This window comes from Micromys minutus (assembly GCF_963924665.1).
Source record: "Micromys minutus genome assembly, chromosome: 9".
NCBI lineage: Eukaryota > Metazoa > Chordata > Mammalia > Rodentia > Muridae > Micromys > Micromys minutus.
Window position 1 is genome coordinate 54,619,915 of NC_137978.1, and position 26,738 is coordinate 54,646,652.

Genomic DNA, 26,738 nt, shown 5'->3' on the forward strand with positions numbered 1-26,738 from the left:
CTTCTAGACCAGAGAGATGTTGTCCTCTCAGGGTGGGCTGTGATAAATACGGAGCCCGGTTCATCTGGGCAGAGCTCCCTGGTGCAGAGGAGCTGAGCTGGGCTGGAGGGGTGGGGCTAGGGAGGGAAGAGGGGCGGGGCTCTGCTCTGCGCAGCCTCAGCAGCCCTCAGCTGGGTTCCTCTTCCGACCCCGCACTGGCTCACTTGGGGGCTGGTGGATTGATCAAGGTGGAAATGGCTTTCTTCAGCTACAAGGGAGAAAAAAGGATCGAGGGAGAGGAGGAGTGGGAGTGGGGGTGGGAATGGAGACAGCTCTGGCCTCTGTCGAGAGCACCCTCATAATGATGGAGATTTACTGCTGGCGCCTATCTCGTGGCGTAGACAAGGGACGCTGAACCCAGAAGGTGGCAGGCTGGTAACTGATGTCCCAGGCTCAGTGGCCACTTTATACCATGGAATGGGGTACACCAGAGTTCTGTGTAGCTTTGAAAGGGGAATGCTGGCGCCCCCGCCCACCCTTCACCCTCCTTCCCCCTCCCCACCGCCTGCTCTGTCTACCCTCAAGACCCCAGTACCTCTGCCCAGGACACAGAGCCCACAGCTTTGCCCCGTGACGTCACGAACAGCGACTGAAGGGTCAGCAGCTCAAAGAGGCTGTGTGCCTGCAGAGGGATTGACAGGAAATGCTGGAGTCAGAGAACATCCCTCTGCCCACACACCCTTCTCTTGCCAGGTGAGTGGAAGAGTCGAGTCCAGTCGTCAGTGTCTGGTGTGACCACTAGGGGGAGCCAGACTCCACATAAGCAAGGCCTCAGGCAGAAGGAATCCTTTGGTCCAGGTTACCCGGCCTCAAGGGCATCAGGCCATAGCCAGGTTCCTAGGCTGCGTTTGTCACCCCCACCTCCACCCCAAGTGCGTCCTCTGAGAGGCTAGGTAATTTAGCAGCTTTCTCACAGGAGGGCGGCGGAAGAGCCTCAAATTGGGGTCCCTGTGTGATGCTGAAAACCTTTAAAAGTTTTTGTTTAGGTTTTTAGACGCGGTCTCTCTCTACAGCTCTTGCTGTCCTGGGACTATGTAGACCAGGCTGGCTCAAACTCATACAAATTTTCCTGCCTCTGCCTCCCACGTGTCGGGATTAAAGGTGTTTGCCACCATGCCTAGAATTTCTTTTTTTTTTTTTTTTTTATGTGCATGGGTGTTTTGGCATGCATGCAGTGCCTCTAGCGGCCAGAAGAGGGTGCTGAATCCTCTAGGACTGGGGCTGCCCTGTGCTTGTCGGGAATTGAACCCCGACACTCTGGAAGAACAGCCAGTGGTCCTCAAGCTGAGGCATCTCTCCAGCTCCGTGGGATGCATCTAACAAGCTCGTGTTTCTACCCTAAAGCGCGTGTTTCCCAAGCTCTCTCAGGTCTCTATCTCCTCTGCTCAGGAACCCTGGCAGTGACCCAGGCTGGGGCTGCTGGGCACGAATGCAGATGAGTGTATGTGTGTGTGTTGTATGTGTGTGTTTGCGTGTGTTATATGTGTGTATATGTGGTGTGTGTGTGCTATGTGTGTGTTGTCTGTATGTATATGTGGTATGTGTATGTGTGTTCATGTGTGTATGTGTGTTGTATGTATATATGTGTTGTGTGTGATCTGTGTGTATATGTGTATGTGTGTGTTGTGTGTGTATGTGTTGTCTGTATATATGTGTGTTGTATGTGTGTATATGTGTGTATGCGTGTGCATGTGTGTGTTGTCTGTATGCATATGTGGTGTGTGTGTATGTGTGTATATGTGTTGTGAGCATGTGTGTATATGTGTTGTGTGTGTATGTGTATATATGTGTTATGTGTGTGTGTATGTGTTGTGTGTATATGTGTGTGGTATGTGTGTATATGTGTTGTGTGTGTGTGTTGTGTGTATGTGTGTGTGGTATGTGTGTATATGTGTTGTGAGCATGTGTGTATATGTGTTGTGTGTGTATGTGTATATATGTGTTATGTGTGTGTGTGTGTGTTGTGTGTATGTGTGTGTGGTATGTGTGTATATGTGTTGTGTGTGTGTGTTGTGTGTATGTGTGTGTGGTATGTGTGTATATGTGTTGTGAGCATGTGTGTATATGTGTTGTGTGTGTATGTGTATATATGTGTTATGTGTGTGTGTGTGTTGTGTGTATGTGTGTGTGGTATGTGTGTATATGTGTTGTGAGCATGTGTGTATATGTGTTGTGAGCATGTGTGTATATGTGTTGTGTGTTGTGTGTATGTGTGTGTGGTATGTGTGTATATGTGTTGTGAGCATGTGTGTATATGTGTTGTGTGTGTATGTGTATATATGTGTTATGTGTGTGTGTATGTGTTGTGTGTATATGTGTATATATGTGTTGTGTGTATGTGTTGTGTGTATATGTGTGTGGTATGTGTATATGTGTTGTGAGCATGTGTGTATATGTGTTGTGTGTGTGTGTTGTGTGTATGTGTGTGTGGTATGTGTGTATATGTGTTGTGAGCATGTGTGTATATGTGTTGTGTGTGTGTATGTGTGTGCATGTGTGTATATATTTTACATTTTACAGAGGGAGGATATGGAGCCTATGTCCCCCCCATCAGGTCCTCCCTCTCTACCCATGTCCTCCCTTACCTGATACAGGGAGGTCTCTGGGGACAGCTGCAGGGTCACTGGCTGTGTGGGGCAGCCACCAGCCAAGATGTCCTGTAGAAACCGCTGGGATTGGAGAAAGACAGTGGGGCCTGAGTCAGCCTGCAGCTCCCAGGCTCTTGACCCCTGAACTCCTCTCTCCCTTTAGAGCCCTGCTCACACCCGCTTCGGTCCCCACACCTAGCAGGGGTGCCCACCTCTTGGCCTGGAGCCCAGGAAGCTGGCTGGGTCTGGAGGGCTTGCACCAAGTGGGTTCTTTCCACAGTGCCCACCAGGGTCTGAGACTCTAGGAAGCGCAGAGGAAGGGACTTGTTACACAAATCGAAGTCAAATTATCTGAGCACCTACTACGTGCCACGAACATGCTGGGTGCTTCTTTTTAAGGATTTGATTATTATTTTTATTTTATGTGTGTAGAGGCTTTGCCTGCATAGGTGCATTACACATATTATGTGCCATGCCCACAGAGGCCAGAGAAGGTGCCAGAGTCCCCAGAGCTAGAGCTGAGGATGGTTGTAAGCTGCTGAGAGTGCTGGGAACTAAGGCCAGGTCCTTAAAAAAAAAAAGCTACAATAGGGGCTCTCTCTCTCCAGCCTCATGCAGGTGTTCGTAAGCGTCTGAAGAAATTTACAGGATTTTCAGGCTCCCAGGACACCTCTCACCCAGTTTTCAGATGAGGAAACACAGGCTGAGAGGCACAGTGGCTAACTCCTGCCTACTGAAACTCAGTTTTAGACATGGCTACTTGGCAGCTGTGGATAATAGATAGTATCATCCTTGACCTAGGCTCCCAAGAGCTACTCCCAGGCTGCGTCTCAGTGCCTTCCCATCTCTAAACACCAGCACGTTAGCATGACTAATATGTCCATTCCATCCACAAATACACCAAAGCACAGAGAAGCTAAGGGTCTTGCCCCAAGTCACACAGCAGAGCCTGGATTCAGAGGCATATCCAACATCCTGCCCGTTCTTGCTGCCCTGACACTCGGAGGGGATCCCCGTCCAGCCTCCCATGAAGCACCCCTATTCCTACCCCAGCCCAATACCTCTGGTCTCCACCAAGGGATATTGAGACACATCTGTGGATGTCACAACTTTGACCACCTCCTCCAGGGGCATGTCTTTGGCCAACGTGGTGAGGTTACAGTTCATGAAGTGTTCCACAGTTACAGGGTAGGAGCTGTGGGCAGAGCAAGGCATATAGCAGGTCCTGAAGTGGGGGAGGGGGTGCTATCCCCCAGGACAAGACAGGGAACCTTGCTGGGTAAGTGCCCACGTGTGAGAGCCGTTAGCTTAATATTGACCTTCAACTTAAGAAGACATAGAATGAGACCTCAGAAAAACAGTTTCTAGGCTCCGTCAGTTGTCCCTAAGTGTGGGCAGTGCTATCCCATGAGCCATTGTCCTGAACTTAATACTAAAGAAAAAGCAAGGGGGCTGGAGAGGTGGCTCAGTGGTTAAGAGCACCGACTGCTCTTCCAGAGGTCCTGAGTTCAAATCCCAGCAACCACATGGTGGCTCACAACCATCTGTGATGGGATCTGATGCCCTCTTCTGGTGTGTCTGAAGACAGCGACTGTGAGGTGAACAGCATTTATGTGTCCCTCTGCTTGGTGGATGCAATGTGCCCGCTGCTGCCATGCCTTCCCCTGCCACAAGGGACTGTGTGCTCTCAGACTGTGAGCCAGAATAAACCCAACCTTCCTCAGGTTGCTTTTGTTGGGTGTTTTATTGTACCAAGGAGAAAAGTAACACATCTTTTTTTGGTTTCTGGGTGCAAGACCAAAAAGATTGAAAGACTGAGTGACGCTTAGGACTCTGCAATGGGAGGGAACACAGAGACAGATTCACTAACGGTCATACTCTGTGTCCCCAGCCCTCCAACGCCAGTTTCAGTGGGGGCTGGATCGCCTCACAGAATTCTGCGCCCCCCCCAAAAAATTTTTTATTTTCAGTTTTGTTTTTTTTCTCATGCCTGAGAGAATTTCACAGAAGGTTTGAGAGCATGAGAAAAGTCACTCCCGTATGACAGCGAGGTCACAGGTTTGGAGCAGGACGGCTGCTTGCATGACTTTGCTGAGTTTCATGGCTGCTTGGGGAACAGAAACTGCTGGGTGCCTTCACGGCTGCTTGGGGAACAGAAACTGCTGGGTGCCTTCTGGTTGCAAAAGGACCTGTGACCCATCTCCATCCCAGCTCCTGATCACCTAGCTGAGCCAGCAGAGCAAGAGAGGGAGGAAAGAGAGACCTCTCCTAGCTGATGCTCACCCACAGTGTGACTGAAGTAAGACTTGTCCAAGCTCCCTCCTAGCCCTTGAGGTTCTGGGGAGATGGAGGGCTAGATAATGGGCTGATGACAATTACAGGCTCACCCAATCTGCCGGCCACGGATCCACGGCAGGTACGGCAGTTTCTTGGCCATGATGGTGCCATCGTAAAAAGAGGGCTGACAGTTTTGAGAGATGGCATTGGCCGCCAGCACAGCCATCAGCACAGGCAGTACATGAACGATCTGGCCGGTCAGCTCAAAGGCCAGCAGCGCCGTGGAGATGGTGTGGGTCACCGCCCCCGAGAAGGCAGCAGCACCTGCAGGGTCAGAACCACAGCCGGTGACTTCGGCCAGGGGCAAGGTTCACCCACAGGGCAGGGTGGGTATAGCATGACTGTGACTAGAGTCGGAAATGTCCGGAGGGCACATACTAGAAACTACTAAAGGGGCTTTTAGGAGCTGGGAGGCAGGCACACTGTACAATACACTGTGTCACCAGTCCCTTTAGCATATTCTAGCCCTCGGGTGGGGGGTCTTCCCTCCTGAAGGGCTTGGGTTCACTCACCTGCCAGAGCATAGCCCCCAGGCATGATGGGGTTGACCTCTCCACCAGACACAATGCCCTCTGGGAAGGCGACAGACAGGGCCTCTCCCAAGAGGCGCCCAATGGCAGCTCCTACCGTAGGACTCAGAGTGAAGGGGCCGTCAGGCAGACCTGACCCCCAAGACCCTTCAACCCTGCCTCATTCTGAGAGACAGGTGGTATGTGGGAATCAGGGGTTATGCTCGCGCCCCTGAACTTCCTGGGATCCAGACTCACCAATGATGAAAATGGGCATGAAGTACCCAGCAGGCATGGGGATCGTGGTGGCCAGAATCAGCATCCAGAACTGTGTTGGGAGTGGGAGAGGGGACCGGAGGGCAGAGGTTATGGACAACAGAGGCAGAAGTGAGCAAGGATGGGGGATGGGATGGAAATGGGAGTTCCTCTGAGAAGAGGATGCCCGCGCTGGGTCTGCAGCATGCTCTGGGCTTACAGATGACATCACACAGGGGAAGTAAGGCAACCCTATTGAAGTGCCTACTGTGTGCTGGACACAGGTTAGGTCATTCGTTTTCTTGCCTGTAGCTCTTTGGGTAGAAAGAGTAACTACCTCATTGCTTCATTTTTACAAGTGCATAGACAGACAGATCAGTGAGTCCTAAGGGAACCTCCTGACCCCACCTCTCCAGTGCTGGGGTTCTGGGTTTTGTTGTTGTTGTTTTGTTTTTCCAAGCATGCTACCATGCCCACCTCTTTAAGGATGCTGAGCTACTTCATTGTAAAGATGAAGAAACTGAGTTAAAAAGCAAAAGGAATCCGAGGCTGGAGAATTAAATGTGACTTCTCTAGGAGCATGGTGGGCTAAGCTCAGGTTGGAAGCGGACAGTGTTCCAGTGTCTGTCTGTCCGTCCATGGAGGCAGCCCTATCCTACCCCCAGATCCGCATACAGAAGAGACACACCTTCATGACCAGGAAAAAGGCCAGCGTTCCGAAGATGGTGAACTGTGGGTGGTACCACTCAAACCACAGGTTCTGGGGGTCCGGCTCAGCAGGCCAGGGTGGGGACGAGTTCCGGGTCATCAGTGCCCAGGAGTTGTTGTCAAACAGAGAGTGCAAATGCTCTGCCATGGAGAGCTGTGGTGGATGGAGGTGGCGGTCAGTCAGCAGGTCCCCAGCTGTCCATCACCCTCCTGAGCCTCAACTATTCTACCTCTTCCCAGCTGAGGACCCTGAAAATAAAACGACCCCTAGGGATCTCCCCTGGAGTTCTCATTCGGGGTAGTGAACGAAACTCGACCTACACAGAGGAGGCAGTAAGTGGGGTTTATCACCCATTCCAGAAGCTCGGAGCCCCTTACCCGGGAAGCCATGAAACGGCCCACACCAGGTGGATAGGTGACCGAGGCCAGGACCAGTGCAACCAGAGCAGCGTAGGATGGCTTGCTGTGAGAGAAAGGAGGATCTCTTATCAGCTCCACCTCCTTCCCCAACAAGGTAGGGAGAGATGTTGGCTCTCTAGCAAAGGCAAGCCCACAACCCCAGGGATCACAACGAGAAAAGACCTATGGAGGACAAGGCAAGGGCTGGAGAGGTGGCTCAGTGGTTAAGAGCACTGACTGCTCTTCCAGAGGTCCTGAGTTCAATTCCCAGGAACCACATGGTGGCTCACAACCATCTGTAATGGGATCTGATGCCCTCTTCTGGTGTGTCTGAAGACAGCTACAGTGTACATGAAATAAATAAGTTTTAAAAAAAGGAAAGGAAGAAAAGAAAACCTGACAGACCCCCTCCAGAGAGAAAGGTGGGGGAGCCCAGGAGGAGCAAGAGGAGGGCTGAGCGTGAGCGTTTGGGACAGAGGGGGACAGTGAGAACAGACCTGCCAGGCCAGGGTGGCAATTGGCCTTGCTAAATTAGGAGGGAGGAACTCCAAGATCGGGGCAGAGGAGGCTCAGAGAGGAGAGGAGACAATGGGAAGGGTTCAAGGGTGGGACTGGTTTCCAGTAAGTGGGCCAAGAGATGTGGGACTTGACGGGAGCGGGTATTAGTGAGAAAATGTATACCGTGAGTGAGGCATAGAAGGTACCCATGGGACCCGTGGGTAAGATCTTAGCTTGGGAGTGGGGCTTTCGACAAAAGGTTGGAATGGATGCTCCCTGCCGGTCTTCACCCACCTTGTAGCCAACAGTTTGGAGGTGTAGCGATTGGTCTTGATAAAGCGAAGAAAAGTTCTCTGGCAGAACAGGTAAGCGCAGCTCAGGACCCCGCAGATGAACCTGGAGGTGTGGGTGAGGGTAAATCCGGAGCTGCCCCAGTTCCTGCCTGGAGGATCCCCGTTGGGCTGTCAGGGGCTGAGACCCCACTTACCCCAGGGCCACAAAGAAGAAGATTTCAGGCAGGTCAAAGGGCACATCCACGCGGAATCTGGTTTTGTAGATGGAAGTGATGGTCTCTGGAGGAGGTGGGAGTGGGGGTCAGAGGTCACACTCCTCCCCACCCAAAGCATCTCCCAGGACAACCCACTCAAGGGTGATAGCACAATGCCCTAAGATCAAATGACTCTGGCTCTGAACCCGGGCCTGCCATTCAGCCACCAGCATCAGGAGCTCCCTGATGTCTACCTAGATGCTTAAGAGAGAGATGCTAGCGACCATGTTTCCCCAAGAAAACCCAGTGTCCGACAGGAAGCTTCGGTACCACAGGAACTCTGACAGATTTTCTATCTCTGCATGTGTCCTCTCTCAGCTTCTCCCTGAACTGTGGCCCCTTCCGGTTTTGACCAAAATATAAGTAAGTTTGTTTTTCCATTTCTGTATCTTTTGTATCATTTCCTCCTGAGGAGGGTGAGTGTTGGGGCCCAGGGAAGGGACAACTGTGTGCTGCTCTGGTAACAACTTGTCCATCAAGAACCAAGCAGAGTCTAGCATGATTTATCCACTGAGCTTAGGAGGAACTGTTTGTTCGGGGACAGGAGAGGAGCCACAGCAAAGGCAAAGGGGTCACTTGCTGGGTCCCTCTCAAAGACCATGTAAAGATCCTAGAGGTATCCGAGCCTGCTACACAGCCTTCTACCCAGAGATTTTCAGCGTCTTCCAACCTGGTGCGTGTGTTCTGTTCACAGGCACGTGGCCCGTGGTTCCTCTCCTAGCCTGCAGTGTTAGCTGATCTTGGTGGAATCTACACACTAGTTCAGACATCGTACAGCACCCCCAGACCCTCACGATGAGGAATGGACACAAAAATGGGGAAATGTGGTGAGGGTCATGGTAATGAAGATTCCTATAAAAAAAAATTCCATGTGAGGCTTGACGATGTGGTACCTTGGGAGTTCTGACCCCAGAAACGGGACTGTCGGCATGCAAGTGTTTTTTGGATTTTGTTTAACCTTGTCTATGACGCTGTGGCACACTGTGGTGACCAAGGTACAGACAGACTGAGAATGTCACTCCAGTGTCACCCAGAGCCATAAACCAACTGATTCACACACATCTGAGTATGCACATCTACACACACACACACAGAAAGAGACAGAGACAGAGACAGAGACAGAGAGACAGACAGAGAGGGAGGGAGGGAGGGGGAGAGAGAGAGAGCGTGCTAGACTTTAAGGCTAGATGCTCCAGAAACCAAAGTGGAGGAGGAGAATGAAAAGAGGGAAGGAGGGGAAAGAAGAGGGGAAGGAGGGAGGAGACAATGGGGGAGGAGTCACAGGAGAGAGTGGGTGGAGACTAAGTACCAATATGGCGCTCACCCTGTTCGCTGTTGAAGACCGCCAGGAGCCGGAACATGAAGGCCCCGCAGGTGGCAGCGAAGAAGCCCCTCCAGTAATTCCAGACGGAGAAGTGAGAGGACATGACCTCGATGCTAAACAGCACACCTAGGGGACACACGACTCAGGAGGACCCCTTTCCCTCAGCTGTAGGGTGTGGGGGAGGGGCCGCATTCTTCTTGACCAGCAGCTAGCTTGCTGCCTGAAGAGCTGGAACTATTGCCTCTGTCCTTGACTCAAGCCAAGGTCAGCAGATCCCCATCCCCACCTATGGGGTAGAACCACAAGGATTTCCATGTTTCCAGCCAAAGAAACCAGGCTCAGACCCACCTCCGTTCAAAAGACGTCTACTGGGATCGGATACCCCACCCCAACCATTCTGGGATGGCTGTGCATTTGGAAGGATTGAAGGTTCTCCTGCCGGGATCAGGAGCCAACTGGACCCCCACCCCGCCCCCATCAAGTTGCGGAGGATAGAACCATGGCAGCTACCAGAGGACAGAGCTCTCACCGCTGAAGGGGGCTGCGAAGACTGTGGCCACACCCACCGCCGCTGCAGCCGAGAGCATTTCAATTTCCTTGGCCTTGCTCTGGGGAAAACAGAACCCTGGGTTCAGAACTAGCTCACTCCCCCTTCTAGTCTCAAAGGGGCTTTTACTTGTCCCCCTTACCCCAGTTTCCCCGACGGTCTTGGCGCGCACGCGGCCCAGATAAGCAGAGATCATCACACTCAGGTGCACAAAGGGACCCTGACAGGAACAGGCAGGATGCAGGCCAAGGGCCCATACCCTGGGGAATATGAGTCCTTCCCCAGCCACCCCCTATTCCTCCTCCTCTCTTCCTCCTCTCTTCCTCCTCTTCTTCCTCCTGCCTTTCTTCCCTCTTTCTCCTCTCCCCCATCCTTCTCCTCTTCCTCCTTTTCTTCTTCCTTCATAAGGCCCAGTGTAAAGAGCCAACCACAAGCCTGGCCCTCATTTACATCCAAACCCCAGGGTTACCCTGAGATGCCTGTTGTCCCACTAGGAGACTTCGCTGTTCTTCCAGGGGCATGGAGAAATGGGAGAAAGGCCAGTGGGCACGCCTTGTTCATACCACTTTGCCCAGGAAGATGGTACTGCCCGTTGCCAGGGTGCAGGAGAGCCCCACCACCTTGGCCCCGAAGTTCTTGATGTCTAGGTAGTCCTCCAGTACCACACCAGACAGCATGGTCTTCAGCTCTGGAAGTCCAGACCCTGTGGCAAGGGAAAGACAGGGTATACATCCCCCCACCCCCCACTGCCCCCAGCTTCTCATCCAATCTCAACCCTGCTTAGCAAGATTAGAGGAAGTTGGGCACATCTCCAAAGTATGGCTGCCTCTCTCTCTCTCAAGGTCTCACTGTGTGGACCCAGACTAGCCTGGAATTGGCAGCCAGTGATCTATCTGACTTCCCAAATACTGCTGTTCTAAGCAAGTACCTCCATGCCTGGCACAGACTAAACACACAGCGCTCTCTGGCCCCAACCCCTGGACCTCACACACCCTGAGAGGAAGATTTCGTGACTTCAGCTGTCAGGAGAGAGAACTGAGGGTCTGAGGGACCTTGAAGGGGACAGCAGCAGGGCGAGGACCCAGGGATTATCAGGTCATCACCAGAGACTCCTAGGAGATCTTCCTAGGCTGAGGCTAACGGCTCCTCTTGGGCGTGGGAATCAGATGCTTACCTCAGCCTAGCCCTGACATTAAGTGCTTCTGCAGGTGAGCAGCCACCAATCTATTTTACTATCCCAGAGGCGCCTCGGGAAGTCTTCTGCTGTCCCTCTCCCTGTATGACTTTGGGAACATGACTAGTCTCTTCCGAGCCTGCTTCCTTCCGTCACTCTTCCCCACCTCCTTCCTGAGAAGCCCCTCAGGATGGGTAAAGATTTGGACCCATGGGGACTGCAGGACAAGACAGGTGGCCATGACTCACCTCCAGAGAAGGGTGTGATGCTCTGTGAGAAGCCAGAGGAGAAGGACAGAAGAGCCACAGGGTACACGGTCCAGGAGAGGTACCGGAGCAGGTGGCCATCTCCGGTCTCCCTGTACAGCCACTTGTGTGCTGGAGATGCCCAGCAGTCAGGAAGCAACCCAGAGCCTCTACAGCTCTGGAGCAGACACTATGGTGCCCACTTATAGACTAGGAAAGGGCCCAAGGCCACCCACCGAGAGGAGGGTGACCAGGTTCCCAGGTCCACATCTGTTTCCCAGATTCCTGCTTGTGGGACTTCAGCTCATGGACTTGACTGAGCCTCAGTTTCCCATCTGTCCAGCATCCAGTGATGGTACCTCCCCCAAACTCCCTAACCCTGGGTCCCTGAATGACCAAAAGGAGGCCTAGTGAGGCAGCCAAGTGTCCAGAGGAAGTGAGCATGAGTAAGGAAGAGAAAGGAGGAAGAGAGAAAGATGGGGATGTGGCAGTAACCATACGTAAAGCCTTCTGAGAGGCATTGGGGATCTCTCCCATTGTGTAGATAACATGACTGAAGCCCAGAAGCCAGCACCAACTCCAGGCCTGGCTCCCCACAGCCCCTCCCGCATACCTCACTACCCATCGTCCAGCTGGCATCCCAAGCGTGTATAGGAATCCCATCACCCTGAGTGATGTGCATGCCAGGGAAGCCTTACCTCTGACCACACGCCCAATAGCGAAGTTCATGGCATAGCTGATCAGAGCCATGAGCACCCCGAGAATCACCAGGAAGTACCAGTCCTCACCCACTCGGAACAGCCGTTCTTTCAGCCACTCTAGACCCCCTGGACAGGACACTGGGGTCACAGCTCCTTCCCTGAGGGCTTCTCAGGCTCTGGGTAGCTACAGTAAGCTAGGGGCCCAGAGCTAGAGTTTGGGATGATGAGGAGGGGTTCTGGCTCATGGAAGTGGCTGAGTGGGATTTGTAGAAAGTGAAGTGGGTCCCAGGCAGGTACCCGTCCACTTGAGGTCACACTGGGACCTTGCAGAAGGTTGGTCACGTCACGGTGGCAGAGGAGAATGAGGGGGCTGGTACTATTAGCAACCATGAAGGGAAGCATAGGACCCCATCATCCCCAGGGCTGTAGACCAGGCCCCTTGCTATCCCTTTGGCCACTGGCTGAAACTTGGGCCTAGGTTCACTCATGTCCTAAGGGGACTTTGTGGGTAAGGGGGAGAGGAGAGGGAGGGGAAGGGGGAACAGCTCTCACTTCTGATGCCTCGACGGAAGCGGGGACATGGAGCCCATAGCTCTTGTAGAGTCACCGGCTTCCCAGGGGAGCCCTCACGCAGCCCCACGAGCTCTTCCATCCGTCCCGTAATAACAGGCTGACGACAACTTGGTGACAGCCTCTTCTGTGTCTATGTCCTGCTTCTGGGGTCTTCCAGTCCCCTGCCTCCTGAACTGAAAGCAGTGCCTCGGGCTCCTATGGGCGCACATGGGTTGCTGGTGTGTAGGGTGTTATCCAGAGGATTCCCCAGTCTCTGTGTGCTCTCTCTACAAAGGTTCTGAGACCTAAGAGGTGCCCAGGCACTGCATGTGCGAGTGGAACTTCTAAATCCCACCCATATCCAGAAGCAGGCTCCTAACCCCTTTCAGAAGTCCTTCCATGCTGGGGCTGCCTGCTGCCGCGCTCCTGGGACTCTAGGCTGCTTGGATCACTCGTCTTGCTCAGGGATGACCCCATCAGTCCCCATGGACAGTTCTAATGCCCCATACCTGTCCTTCAGTGCCCTGTGTTCCTCAGCTCAGCTCCACAGAGAGCAGGAAGCCTCCAGACCCAGATGGAGGTCCCTGAGGGGTGACAAGCTGTTGTCACTGCTCCCATCAGCATCCTTCCTGCCTGTCCTGATCCTGGCAGGCCCCACCTAAGTTCAAGTCAGCACCTTGCCCGGGCTCCTTACCTGTCCTTGGTCCACCCTGCAGAGGTCCTGCCCGGCTGGCACTCCTCTAACACAGCCTCTTTGTTCACAGAGGCAGAGCCCGCACACCCGGACAGGTGTGCATTCCACCAATCAACACCCTCCCCTCCCCTTCCCAGGCTTGAGTTTACCGTGACCACTAAGAATGTTCCAGACAAACCAACCAGAACTACCCCAGCCAACAGAGCACGAAGGACGCAGCATCTGAGAGGTGAGGAGGGGTGCAGGGGTGTCTTGCATGTGAGAACTGGGCAGAGGGGTGCCCATCTGTGTTGCAGGACTTTGTGGGGGGTGTCCCTGGGGTCCAGGTCTGAGAGTACGGGCTGATGAACATGCGGGGGGGGGGTCTCCTCTGCTGTAACTGAGCCTTGGGCCCTGGTCTCTTAGCTGGGCATTGGAAATAGACTCAGGCTGCAGAAGAAGCTGCCTGTGAGGGTGTGGGGGCATGGGGAGGGGAGTCTTCAAGATGCCTATTACTAGGAGCTAGGCATTTCCCAAAACAGTTCAGAGCTTCCAAAACCCAGAAAGATGGTCAGATGCCCTGTTGGAAAGAAATGACATTTTAGAACTGTGGGGCTTCCTGTCCAAGGTCACAGAAGCCACCTGGTACACTGAAATGCACCTGTAAGGTCTCTTACTTGAGAGGCTGAGGTGGTAGCAGTTCTTGGAGCCAGAATCTGCAGATCAATTTGAACAATATAGCAAGAGGCTATCTCCAAAAAAAAAAAAAAAAAAAAAAAAAAAAAGCCAAGAAGGACTTGGAGACCAGGCCCGCCTTTGTTTCCTAAGTGCTGGGGTTAAAGGTGTGAGCCACCACTGCTTGGCCAGTCTGCCTTTCTTCCTTCCTTCCTCCCTCCCTCATTCCATCCATCTATCCCTCCATCCTTTCCTCCTTTTCTCCATTTTTTCCTTCTTCCCTCTCTCCCTCCCTCCTTCCTTCCTTCCTTCGTGCCTGTTCTCTTCTTTCTCCTCCTTTCAGAACCGCTGGTTCATAGATGGGGGTAAGAGTGAGGAACCGGCCAGAAAGGAAATGAAGGTTGTGGCGTTTCTGAGGACAAAATCCTCAAGGACAGGAATGTCCTCTGGGAATAGGACATGGACAGAGGCATAACAGTGGGTACGGAATCTAAGTGAAGCGGGGCCACAAAACTTGGGGAGGGCAAAGGGCAGGTCATAGGTACAGTAACGCAAGGTAGCCATTGATTATATCGGTAGGGCACAGGCAGGTACAAGGCCTATGGATTAAGGTGGCACTTGGAATGCCGGGCACTCAATACTCAGGGGTTTTGAATAGATATCTGGGTTGCTCTACAGACCATGATGTGGTTTGAGGTATTGGGGTGTCCTAGACTTACGTTTACACTGTCACCTGATAGCTATCTACACCCAATTACAAAGCCCATGGCTGAGTGGCCCATCACATTGAGTGGGAGGGCTGGAGGGCCCAGTGGTCAGGTTGGAGCTGTCTGATGAGGGTGGGCTGTCGGAGGTTGGCTTCGCTGGGCCTGAGTGAAGGGTGGGAAGGGAGAGGACGGATCAACTTTGCAAGTATGAAAAGCTTGGTTCTTAGGGGACATGGATCACCCTGTATACATTGTCTGCAGCAATCGGGAAAAGGGGGGCTCCTTGATGACCGTGGTGTGTGTAGAAGGCCACTCAGAGAGGAAGCTTCCCCTTCACCCTACACACCCTTAGGAGAGAGGAAGGAATACCAGTAGCTCCAGAAACCAGTTTTATTTTTCTCAGAAGCTCCTGGTTAGCAGCAGACAACCCTAGAAGGCACCAGGGTCGCCATGTGACAGAACACACTGATGTCTTCATTGACTCTCAGCTCCTTCAGGGTGGGGAGAGGTGAATGTGGGACCCTGTCCTTTGCTGGGTGGAGATGCCCTGCTGTGCCAAGAGTGAGATCCGAGATCCGTAGCAGCTGAGCCAGTGGGTGCCAGGCTGCCGACCCCCAGGCTGATTCACTCGGGGGCGGGCGGATTGGTCAGGGTTGATATTGCTTTCTTCAGCTGTGATAGAGAAACAGGGGGTAGAGAGGAGGGAAGATTAGAGTTGAGGCTGGAAGGAATTTGTCCCCCCACCTCCTCAGCTTTGCCCAGCCCTCAAGACCCCAGTACCTCCGCCCAGGACACAGAGCCCACAGCTCTGCCTCGTGACGTCACGAACAGCGACTGAAGGTTCAGCAGCTCAAAGAGGTTGTGTGTCTGCAGGGGGGTTGAGAGGAAACGGGAATACACTTGTGCCTGCAAACCGCCTCCTTGCCTGGTGAGCATATTGCAATGTGAAATCTGACCATTAGGTGGAGCCAGAGTCCACGTGAGGAGCTGGTTGAGGCCTCGGCTAGCAGGGACCTGGTGACCATGATCCAGCCTCCCTAGTGACCTCCACCTCCGTCCCCCAAGCTCTGATTCTCTCTTTACCTCATGCAGGGAGGTCTCTGGGGACAGCTGCAGTGTCACTGGTTGGGTGGGGCAGCCATTAGCCAAGATATCCTGAAGACGGGGCTGGGGACACGGGAAAGGATGATGAGGACCTGTGCCAGCCACCAGCTTCTAGACCTTCTGAACTCCTCTAGGTTAGCTGTCCCCTCTCTTCACAGCCCAGCTCAGCAACTCCATCCAGTCCCCTCATCTGGCAGAAGGACCTACCTGCTGGCCTGGAGCCCAGGAAGCTGGTTCAGTCTGGAGGGCTTGCAGCAAGTGGGTCCTTTTCACAGTGCCCACCAGGGTCTGAGACTCTAACAAGTACAGAGGGAGGGACACATAATGAGCACAGAACATTATAAATGGAAGTCATAGTCACTGAGTACCTACTATGTGCCAAGAACATGCTAGGTGCTCTTGTGTCTGAGGAAATTTACATAAGCGTGTGTGTGCGTGTGTGTGTGTGTGTGTGTGTGTGTGTGATCTGTTAGAATTCTTATCACCCGGTTTACAGAAGAGGAAACTGGGAGTCTGGTGGGTTAAATGTTACTCTAAACCATTCAGCTTCCATAATGGCACGGCAGCTGACAGCAGCAAGGTTGCCATGGGGCCAGCAGATATTCTGACACATCCCACCCCACCCCCACCCCATTTTAAGATTTGGGAGCTGTGGACATCAGCTTCTTGGCATCTGGATGTCACAGCTGGGCTTTCCTTCTTCTCTGTCTTCCCTCCAGTGGCTTAAAATCTGAGTCAGGTCATTGAAAAAATGAACCCAGGGGTACACTCCATTCTGAGATCCTACTGAGCGCTGGGGCTAAGCCAGCCGAACCAGCCTGGATACATGGAGGGAGTTTCCAGGCATCTTGACAGTCGGTAGGCATTCCCCACCGAGGACCCAGCGTGATGTTCTCTTTCTCCCATAAAGAAAAACCCTGAGTGGGGACAGGGCTGTAGCTCAGTGGTGCAGGGCTTGCTTAGCCTGTGCTGGCCTTGAATTCAGTCCTAACCACCCTAGACAAGCTTGGTAACCAGATAATACAATAGAAGTACCCCTCCTTTTTTTAATAAACCTGTGATTTCTAGGATGGGCTGTGGGACCTAGCCAGGGCCCGTTTCTTTAGGAGTCCTGTGGGACCCAAAGCCATTCTTGGTTCTAGGAGGTGACACTTGGAAGGGCCATCCCTATGCAAAAGAAGTAGAAAATGTGTGTTTGCTGTGATCTCTCTCACTGGCGAGAGCAAAGCTCCTGACATGTGGGTGGGAATCTATGGTGACCCTTCCTATTTTCCACACAAGGATACTCGCTGCTGGTCATAGAGCCGAGAGGTGTCTCCACAAGGTTCTTTCCCATGTAGGTGACTTTATTTTGCTTGCCGTGGGGTAGAAAGGTGACCTTGGTCATGCATGTTGCTCTCAGCTCGAGTGGCCTGCCCAAGGGCAAACGGGCAGCATGTCCCAACAGTGCCACACTGACCGAGTGTGCACCGTGCCTCGTTGGCACGGAGGGGACACATGGATGGATAGGTGCCCCGGGGAGGTTCAGGTAGCTCCTCCCCTACCTGGGTTATCTTCCTCCCTATGCTCCGGGAACTGGAGAAAGCAGTTAGTCCCTCCCTAAGACTGAACGCCATCCATCTGCCTTTAAAAGGATGAGTTCATCTTGGCAACTGGAAGGGGGGGGGGAGGACCACTCGGGAATGTGGAGAGGTGGTTTCTAGAAGATTCTAGCAGTAGCCCTGTTATCAGTGCTGGCCCATGAGGCTTGGATCCCAGAATCCCAAGAGCCAGTCCCGGGCTGTCTTACAAGCACTTCTCTCTCTCTCTCCCTCCCTCCCTCCCTCCCTCCCTCCCTCCCTCCCTCCCTCTCTCTCTCTCTCTCTCTCTCTCTCTCTCTCTCTCTCTCTTTCTCTTATCCATTAAGCACATCACCTCTACTTTCCATCTATGTGTCCCCTCTGTACCAGCAAGGCAGGGTGCACACTGGGTCAATGTGGCACTGTTGGGACCTGCTGCCTGTTTGCCCTTGGGCAGGCCACTTAAGCTGTGAACAACACGCATGACCAGGAGAAGTGGCTATTTGGTCCATTTTTTCCATGAAGAAACTGGGGCTCAGAGAAATTAGCGGACTTGCCCTAGGTCACGCAGCTACCCAACTGCAGAGTCTAGATTAAGAAACAGTTCTGACACCATGTTTACCCTTGCTGCCCTGACACTCAGGGTCTTAGAGGGAAGTGGGGGGGGAGCCCAAGCTTTCCTCCCTGGCAGCCACCTTCTCTTCAGTGGCTGTTAAATACCTGTAGTCTCCACCAGGGGGTACTGGGTCACATCTGTGGAGATCACAACTTTGACCACCTCCTCCAGGGTCATGTCCTTGGCCAACGTGGTGAGGGCACAGTTCATGAAGTGATCCACAGTCACAGGGTAGGAGCTGTGGGCAGAGGGAGGCAGCGGTCAGGCCCAGGAATGGGAAGACACTGACCTCTGGGACCACGCAGGGTCATCCCAAGGATCCTTGCTGGGAGAAGACCTATAATTCCCAAGGGTGGGTTTGGAGGAACGCGTAGGTTCGAGAATGAGAAGCTATGAGAACCACATTTATCCTAAAGACTGGGAAACTGAGGCTTGTTTGGAGTTGGACCTTAGATTCAGTGATACTTGGAGCCTTTGAGGTGCACCACTTTGGGAACAAAGATGCTAGGGTACAATCTGATCAAGGTAGGATCTCAGAGCCCATTATTTGCCAACCATCAGAAAGGCCATCAGAGCAGGGGAGAGGAAGACGGGGGCCTTTCCTGTCTGGTGCTCATTTCCTGTCAGCATTGCCTGACGGAGACCCAGCTTCTTCATCTAGCACATGGGGATGTTTGGGACCAGAGGACAGGTGTGTATCAGCCCCTACAACCCTACAGTTCAACGTTAGCTGAGCTGGGGTTTTCCAGGAATCCCTCTACTCCCAACCACCCTGGAAATCATCACCCCGTTAGCCAGCCTGAGGCTCACCCAATCTTACGGCCACGGATCCACGGCAGGTACGGCAGTTTCTTGACAATGATGGTGCCATCGTAGAAAGAGGGCTGACAGTTTTGAGAGATGGCATTGGCCGCCAGCACAGCCATCAGCACAGGCAGTGCATGAACGATCTGGCCGGTTATCTCAAAGGCCAGCAGCGCCGTGGAGATGGTGTGGGTCACCGCCCCCGAAAAGGCAGCAGCACCTACAGGGTCACAGCCAAGATGGGGGGTCCAAGGCCAGGGGCCAGGCTCACCCAGAGGGCGAGGTGGGTACAATGTGACCATGGTTAGGTTCAGCCGTGTACAAAGAGGACATAATCTAACTGTCCTGCCAAGAGGAAAGGGGTGCACAGCAGGCGTGGGATGGGAAAAGAAAAACAACAGAAAGCTTGGGAGGTGGTAGGGCTCAGGGAGTGGACAGGCCTCCTGAGGAAAGGGGGCCTGTTGGGATTCTGTAAACCCCACCCCTCAGTTACCTAGCAACAACCAGGTATACCCCACCCCTCAATTACCCAGCAGTGGCCAGGTATGCTCCGCGTGCCCCAGTGACCTGACACTATAAAAGGAGCTGCTTGACCCCTCCTCTCTCTCTTGCTCTTGTGCTCTTGCAGCCTTGCTCTCCCACCCCTACCCCTCCTCTTCCCTTCCCTTCCCCCCCCCTCCCTCCACGTGCTCATGGGCGGCTGGCCTCTACTTGTCTATTCCTATCTCTCTCTCTCTCTGCCTCTACCACCTTCTTAACTCTCCCATGACCTGAATAAACTCTATTCTGTACTATACTGTTGTGTGGCTGGTCCCTCAGGTGGAAGGGATTCCCAACATGGACCCCACAGGCATCTCCCTTGCCTCCCACTCTCTCCATCCTTTCCCTAACAGGGCCCACTGGGCGGCTCATGGACGACTCCACCAACTTCTTTATTGCAGTCAACCAGTGAGGTATGCCCACCTGCTGGTCCCAGATCCACTCACCTGCCAGGGCATAGGCCCCAGGCATGATGGGATTGATCTTGCCTCCAGCCACAATGCCCTCTGGGAAGGCAACACATAGAACCTCTCCAAAGAGGCGCCCGATGACAGCTCCTGCCACAGATTCAGGGTGAAGGAAACAACCATGCTGACCTGACCCCCTCAGGCCCTCAAGTCCTGCCCACCCCCCATCCCCGTCCCCAGTAATACTTTGGGAGAGAGACGGTGCTGAGAAGTCATGGCCCTACGCCCCTAGGCCCTCTCAGACATTCAGGATTCAGTCTTACCATAGATAAAGATGGGCAAGAAATATCCAGCGGGGATGGGGATGGTGGTCGCCAAAATCAGCATCCAGAACTGTAGGGAGGTTGTACCCACATGGCAAGAGTAAGAAGCAACACAGAAGGACATGGGCAGGGGGGGATGGGAGGTTCCTAGAGAAGAAAAGGATGCCCAGGCTGGAGCCCACGGCAGCATTTGGCTCTAGAGAGGAAAGAACCAAGTCTTAATAAAGCACCCACTGCATGCAAACACACATCAGGTTTGCTCCTCTCCTTTCAGCCTTAAGAAGAAGAAGAAGAAGAAGAAGAGGAGGAGGAGGAGGAGGAGGAGGAGGAGGAGGAGGAGGAGGAGGAGGAGGAGGAGAAGAAGAAGAAGAAGAAGAAAAGAAGAAGAAGAAGAAGAAGAAGAAGAAGAAGAAGAAGAAGAAGAAGAAGAAAGAAGAAGAAGAAAAAAACTATTCCAGCTCTAAGAATGCAGGGTAGCTGCTTTTGCACTGAGTCTGATCACTTCAGTCTGGTCCCTGGAATCCACAAGGAGGAGCGTAGTTCCTGCAAGTTGTCCTCTGAGTTCCACATTGCACGCACACACACACACACACACACACTGGTTTTTGTAAAGAAGGAGGGAACCAGGTACCATGGGCTGTGAGGAATTGAGGCTGGGAGGGTTTCTGAGGGACACAGTGGGGTCAGGGCCAGATCAGGGACCTGGACATAGGAGGCGGCACCCCAAGCTTTAATTCAGAAAGAGCGTCATCTCACACAGGACTTGCCATGGCTCTGCCCATACAAGGGACCCACCTTCATGACCAGGAAGAAGACTAATGTCCCAAAGACAGTGAACTGTGGATGACACCATTCCAACCACAGGTTCTGGGGATCAGGCTCCTCTGGCCAGGCTGGGGACGAGTTCCGGGTCATCAGTGCCCAGGAGTTGTTGTCAAACAGCGTCTCCAAGTGCTCAGACATGGACAGCTGGGGCGGAGGCGGGGGTAAGTAGGTCAGCATGCCCACCTTTGTCCCACTGCCCATCTGAGAGTTTCAGCTCCCTCCTCTCATCTTACTCTTCCCGGCTAGGAGCCCTACAGACCCTACCACGGCACAGCTACAACCTTGTGTCCCTCAAAATGGCCCACAGGCATTTTCTTCAGTGGGTTTTGGGGGGACTGGGAGAAAATACACACAACAGGGACTATAAATGGGGGTCCTCCACTGTTCCCGCCCAGCTCCGCGCCCCTTACCCGGGAAGCCAGGAAGCGGCCCAGACCAGGGGGATAGGTGACAGAAGCCAGGACCACAGCGGCCAGAGCTGAGTACAAGGGCTTGCTGTGGGGGAAGGAGAGTTGTAGTTTGCTTCCTCTCCTTCTGCACAGCCTTGGGGTTCACACTGAAGAAGGAGGGGATAACAGCAGGGAAACTACCGGGTACCCCGACCCCCCCCCCAAGAAAGAGATGAGGTGAGACCAGGACCTGAGGTAAGGACTAGAGTAAAGAGAGGGGCAGAAAGGAACCGGGAGGAAGGACTAGCCAAGCCTAGATGGGCATTGGCCTTGCTGTCCTTGGACTTAAAGCAAGTATGCAGGAGATGGAGAGGAAACGGGGTTCAGGGAGGTGATGTGGATCAGAGGGACACAGGCAAGGGGGCTCGTTTTCACAAACGTGGGACAGTGGCTATACTGGACCTGACAGGGGACTTCGAGTGATATGAGATAGCACTTCAGAGGGTTTAGTGGAAAGAGGAGTTCTGTGAAAGGGGTGGGACTTTATGGAAGGTCAAAAGTGGGGTGCTCCCTGACGGTGACCCAGCCCACCTGGTAGCCAGCAGTTTGGAGGTGAACCCATTGGCCTTGAGGAAAAATAAGAAAGTCCGCTGACAGTAGTTGTACCCGCCGCTCAGGATGCCACAGATGGCCCTGGAAGCGGAGGGGGAGGTGAGGCCAACATCCCTGAAGCCTGGGTATGGCTTTTGGGGCTTGACGCCCCACTCACCCCAGAGCCACAAAAAAGAAGATCTCTGGTACGTCAAAGGGTATGTCCACGGGAAAGCTGGTCTTGTACATGGAGGTGATGGTCTCTGGGGAAGGAAGGAAGCAGAGATACTGTGCCAGCCTTCCTCATCCCTGACCCAGTCTCAGAATAATTCGGGCAAGGATAGAAGTGGCTTCCGACCTAGCTCCCAAATATCCCTGGAATTCTAGACACCGCAGTGGCTCTCAACCTGAGGATCTCGACCCCTTCGGAGGTCACATATCAGATATACTGCATATCAGATATTTGGATTTCAATTCATAACAGTAACCAGGTTACAGTTATCAAGGAGTAACCAAATGATTTTATCAGTGAGGGTCACCACATGAGGAGCTGTATTAAAGGGTCGCAGCATTGGGAAGGTGGGGAACCACTGTGGAAGAGCAGGGGAGAGAGAGAGAAGATAGTCTGGAAGGAGAAGGAAGCAGAAATGGGGAGGAGTCACAGGAGAGAGTGGGTGGAGACTAAGTGCCAATATGGCGCTCACCCTGTTCACTGTTGAAGACCGCCAGGAGCCGGAACATGAAGGCCCCGCAGGTGGCAGCGAAGAAGCCCCTCCAGTAATCCCAGACGGAGAAGTGAGAGGACATGACCTCGATGCTAAACAGCACACCTAGGGGACACACGACTCAGAAGGATCTCTATCCCTCTGGCTGCAGGACCCCCAAGAGCAGGAGGGCAAGGGAGCTCTCACCACTGATAGGAGCTGCGAAGACTGTGGCCACACCCACCGCTGCTCCTGCGACCAACAGTTCCATTTCTTTGGTCTTGTTCTGGGAGGAACAGCATCCTGGACTTTGATCTTTACACCCGTTCCCCAAGGAGACCAAAGTTTGCGCTCCTCACCTCAGACTCCCCGAGGGTCTTGGTGCGCATGCGGCCAAGGTAAGCCGCGATCATCACACTCAGGTGCACAAAGGGGCCCTGCAGGGGGCGGCAGTGAGATGTTTTTGGGGAAACTGGACCCTACCTCCCCATCCTTCATTTTTCTCATCTCTTCTTTTTTCTACTCTTCCCCCTCCTTCTCTTCCTCTACCACCTCCTCCTCCTTCTTCTTCCTTCCTAGGGTCTTAAGAAAGAACAGCACAAGCCCTGCCCCGGAATGGCCCAGCATCAAATCCTTACCCTAGCCTAGCCCTCCACCATCCTGAGTTTTTTTTTTTTTTTTTTTTTTTTTTTTTTTTTTTTTTTTTTTTGTCACATTCGAACACCTAGATGTGTTCCCCTAGGGCGGGAAGGCAGGATGGGAGGTGGGCCCTTCATGTCTGTACCAGTTTTCCCAGGAAGATGGTACTGCCTGTTGCCAGGGTGCAGGAGAGGCCCACCACCTTGGCCCCGAAGTTCTTGATGTCTAGATAGTCCTCCAGGATCACACCCGTCAAGATGGTCTTCACCTCAGGGATCCCAGACCCTGGTCCAGGTGGGCAGAAGACAGAGGGAGATAGAGTCTGCGTCCATTCATTCTTTTTTTTTTTTTTTTTTTAAGAAAAGATTTATTTATTTATTTATTTATTTATTTATTTATTTATTTATTTATTTATTTATTTATTATATGTAAGTACACTGCCTTCAGACACACCAGAAGAGGGCATCAGATCCCATTACAGATGGATGTGAGCCACCATGTGGTTTCTAGGATTTGAACTCAGGACCTCTGAAAAGGCAGTCAGTGCTCTTAAACACTGAGCCATCTCTCCATCCCTAAAAACCTGACTTTAAAAAAGACTTTTTCATGTCCAGACAGTGAGAGCACATGTCTTTAATCCTAGCACTTGGGAAGTAGAGGCAGGTAGATCTCTGGACTTAAGGGCAGCCTGATCTATAGAACGAGTTCCAGGACAGTCAGGGCTACACAGAAAAACCCTGTCTCAAAACACCAATCCCCCACAACCCCTCGCAATTTTTTTTTCCTTTCGAGAAATAAACTCATAAGGCACAGGAAACTCCTGAAAATACAGGATTTATAAGGTTCCTTCCCAAATTTGTATCAGCAGCAACAAGGGAGAGGCAACATTCCCACAGTTGGTAGAAGCACACCCTTCTTCAGTTGCCAGCCATGCTGGGGTGGGTTTTTTGGTGATGCAGAGGCCTCCTGTAACTCCCCCCTCTCCCATGCTCAGTAAGCCCAATAAAGTCAATAAACTCATGGCTTCATTAACCTGGACTTTGGTGGAGGCAATGATTGGTCTGATATTGGCGCTTTATGTGGGATGAGCACGTTTCTGTCACCCCAGGAAAAGTCACAAGGCAGCCTTTTACTCTGTACTCTGTATGGATTCGTAACAGCCACCAGAGGAAGTTGGGGATCAGCTGCACCTTCAAGATTCTCCTGACTAATGTAGCCAGGAAAATTTGGCCATTGGCTACAGTTCTGAATAGGAACCAATCCTTCCTGGCCCAGAGGAGCCCAGGGAAGTAATACAGAGCCGGTGATGATCTGATGCCTTTCTCCCCATCTCCCTGTGTGACTTTGGGTAAATAGTTTGGCTCTTCCAAGCTTGTTTCCCCAGCACTAACATGGGGTTAGTGTTCCCCCTTCTCAAGCCCCACAGGATGTGAAAAGATTGGACCCATAGGGACTACAGGACAAGACAGGTTGGCCAGAGACCAGGTGGCCGTGACTCACCTCCAGAGAAGGGTGTGATGCTCTGTGAGAAGCCAGAGGAGAAGGACAGAAGAGCCACAGGGTACACGGTCCAGGAGAGGTACCGGAGCAGGTGGCCATCTCCGATCTCCCTGTACAGCCACTTGTGTGCTGGAGATGCCCAGCAGTCAGGAAGCAACCCAGAGCCTCTACAGCCCTGGAGCAGACACTATGGTGCCCACTTATAGACTAGGCCTTATAGTCCAAGGCCACCCAGGTAATAGTGGAGGAGAAAACTATGCCTGGGATCAAGCGTAGTCCCAACGAGCTGAGAACAAGGTGGAAGGGAAGGAATGGGGTGGCCAAGCTTAGAAGAGAGAGGCTCCACCCTCTCTGTGTGGATATGGTGGCAGGGGACTTGCAGGGTACAGAGCTTGCCTAAGGACACAAGTCAAGAGCTAAGTAAGGTTCAACTCCAGGCCTGGCCACTCACAACTTTGTCCCTTCCCCACTTCCCCCAGTAATCTAGCTGGCATCCCAGTGTGTATAGGAATAACTCACCCAGAGCAATGTGCATGCTGAGGAAGCCTTACCTCCGACCACACTCCCAATAGCGAGGTTCATGCCATAGCTGATCAGAGCCATGAGCACCCCGAGAGCCACCAGGAAGTACCAGTCCTCACCCACGCGGAACAGCTGCTCTTTCAGCCATTCTAGGCCCCCTGGTCAGGACACTGAGGTCACAGCTCCTTCCCTGGGGGCTTCTCAGGCTCTGGGTAGGGAGGGCCAGGCCAGACAGGGTAGAGATTGCAGGGCCAGAGAACAAAGTGATGAAGGGACTCTACCTCAAGGACATAAGGGTCGAGCATGGTTTGCAGCAGGTCCTTGAGGTGGCACTGTGGGTATCATGCCTATGGCCCTGCAGAAGGTCTTTGTCCTTTCCCATCTCCTCCCATACAAGGAACTTATGGATGGCTTAATGGAAAAGCTAGACATTGCATCTCTAGTCTGTATTTGGGTAGGGTCTGCATCCTAGAGAGCACCGGTGGGGAAGGATGCCCAACTACATCCCCGGTCACCAGTCACCAGCCCCACCTCAAAGCTCGACCTCTTTGGCTATGTCCCCCCCCCCAGTGCCTGGCCCTGTATTCTGTCTCTTTCTAGGGTTCCCTGCTTCCTTAACTCTCTGGTTACAAAACAAATTTAAATCGATGAGCACAGAGACTCTTCTTCCAAGCCACCCAAGAGACTCTGCAAACAAAAGCAGGGAAATTGATCTTGGGCCTAGGGGGGGAGTGTTGCTCCGTGGGATTCTGTGTTGGGGGGAGGGGGTAGTGGTTCTTACTCTGGATGTTTCTGCGGATGCGTGGGCACGGCCCCCAGAGTTCTCGCAGAGGCACTGGCTTCCTGGAGGAGCCCTCTCGTAGCCCCAGTAATTCTTCCATGGTTTCTCTGTCAACAGTCCTAAGCAGAACCATGCCCTGTTTTAACTCCCACTACTACATCTTGAGACACTCAGACATTTCTACTGCTCAGAGTCCAGGGATAGCTTTGGCCCTGTGGGGCCCCTATGGGCCCTATAACCATCCTTCAGAACTCTGTGCTCCTCAGGAGGCCAGAAGACCCCAAGTCCTAAAGATCCTTGAGGCCAGATGCCTCAAGGTCCCACACCCTTCCTCTCCATGTCTGCCCTAGTCCTGTCAGACACTATCCAAAATCCATGCCCCCCTTAGCACCCACCTGTTCCTCACCTGTCACACTGTGCCCTGCCGAAGCCCCAACAGGCCCTCCTCCAACACGGCTTCTTTGTTTGTAGCTCCCTGTACACCTGGACAGGTGTGTCCTCTACCAATCAACACCCTCCCCTCCCTCCTGGGGTTAAGGAAGCCATTAAGAATGTCCTTGAGAAACTGGCCAGAACTCACTGACTGACCAGGAAGCTGCTGAGGACTCAGGAGGGGGAGGTTGTCCCACACTAAAAAGCTAGGCAGACAACGGAGCATGCTTCAGTGCTGCAGGGCCCTGGGGACTGCTAGGGTCTGGTCCTGGGACCAGGAGCTGCTGAACATGCAGGATAGTGACAGTCCTCAACTGTGCCTGAGCCTCTGCTCGACATGGAAAGCAGTTCCAAAGTAGGAGAGGAGAGGGGGAGAGGGAGGGATTCAACAGAAGGCACCTGGGTATGAGTAATGGAGTTACCATGGCTGGATCACCCACAATGCTTAGAACTGCCCCTAAGGGGAGATGTCCCATTATTCAAAGGAACAGAATCTCAGAAAGGGGAGGCTTCTTGTCCAAGAC

General features: G+C 53.0%; 2 protein-coding genes across 2 annotated transcripts; both read right to left on the reverse strand.

Annotated features, from left to right (window-relative positions):
* Positions 1–199: 199 nt before the first annotated feature.
* LOC308424033 (chloride channel protein ClC-Ka) lies at positions 200–12,523 on the reverse strand (the record flags this gene model as incomplete). Its single annotated transcript, XM_080920884.1, has 19 exons — positions 200–247; positions 575–661; positions 2,625–2,708; positions 2,840–2,928; positions 3,689–3,822; positions 5,015–5,228; positions 5,477–5,587; positions 5,732–5,801; positions 6,417–6,590; positions 6,815–6,899; positions 7,628–7,729; positions 7,821–7,905; positions 9,205–9,330; positions 9,734–9,812; positions 9,894–9,971; positions 10,315–10,454; positions 11,174–11,302; positions 11,869–11,997; positions 12,424–12,523. 19 exons carry the CDS (start codon positions 12,521–12,523, stop codon positions 200–202), a joined length of 2,064 nt encoding a protein of 687 aa, XP_080777010.1.
* A 2,579-nt stretch (positions 12,524–15,102) lies between these two features.
* Positions 15,103–25,882, reverse strand: LOC308424343 (chloride channel protein ClC-Kb; the record flags this gene model as incomplete). Its single annotated transcript, XM_080921264.1, has 19 exons — positions 15,103–15,150; positions 15,259–15,345; positions 15,562–15,645; positions 15,790–15,878; positions 17,862–17,995; positions 18,568–18,781; positions 19,548–19,658; positions 19,832–19,901; positions 20,627–20,800; positions 21,067–21,151; positions 21,637–21,738; positions 21,815–21,899; positions 22,341–22,466; positions 22,548–22,626; positions 22,700–22,777; positions 23,125–23,264; positions 24,480–24,608; positions 25,031–25,159; positions 25,783–25,882. The coding sequence occupies 19 exons, from the start codon at positions 25,880–25,882 to the stop codon at positions 15,103–15,105; spliced, it is 2,064 nt and encodes a 687-aa protein (XP_080777390.1).
* Positions 25,883–26,738: the final 856 nt, after the last annotated feature.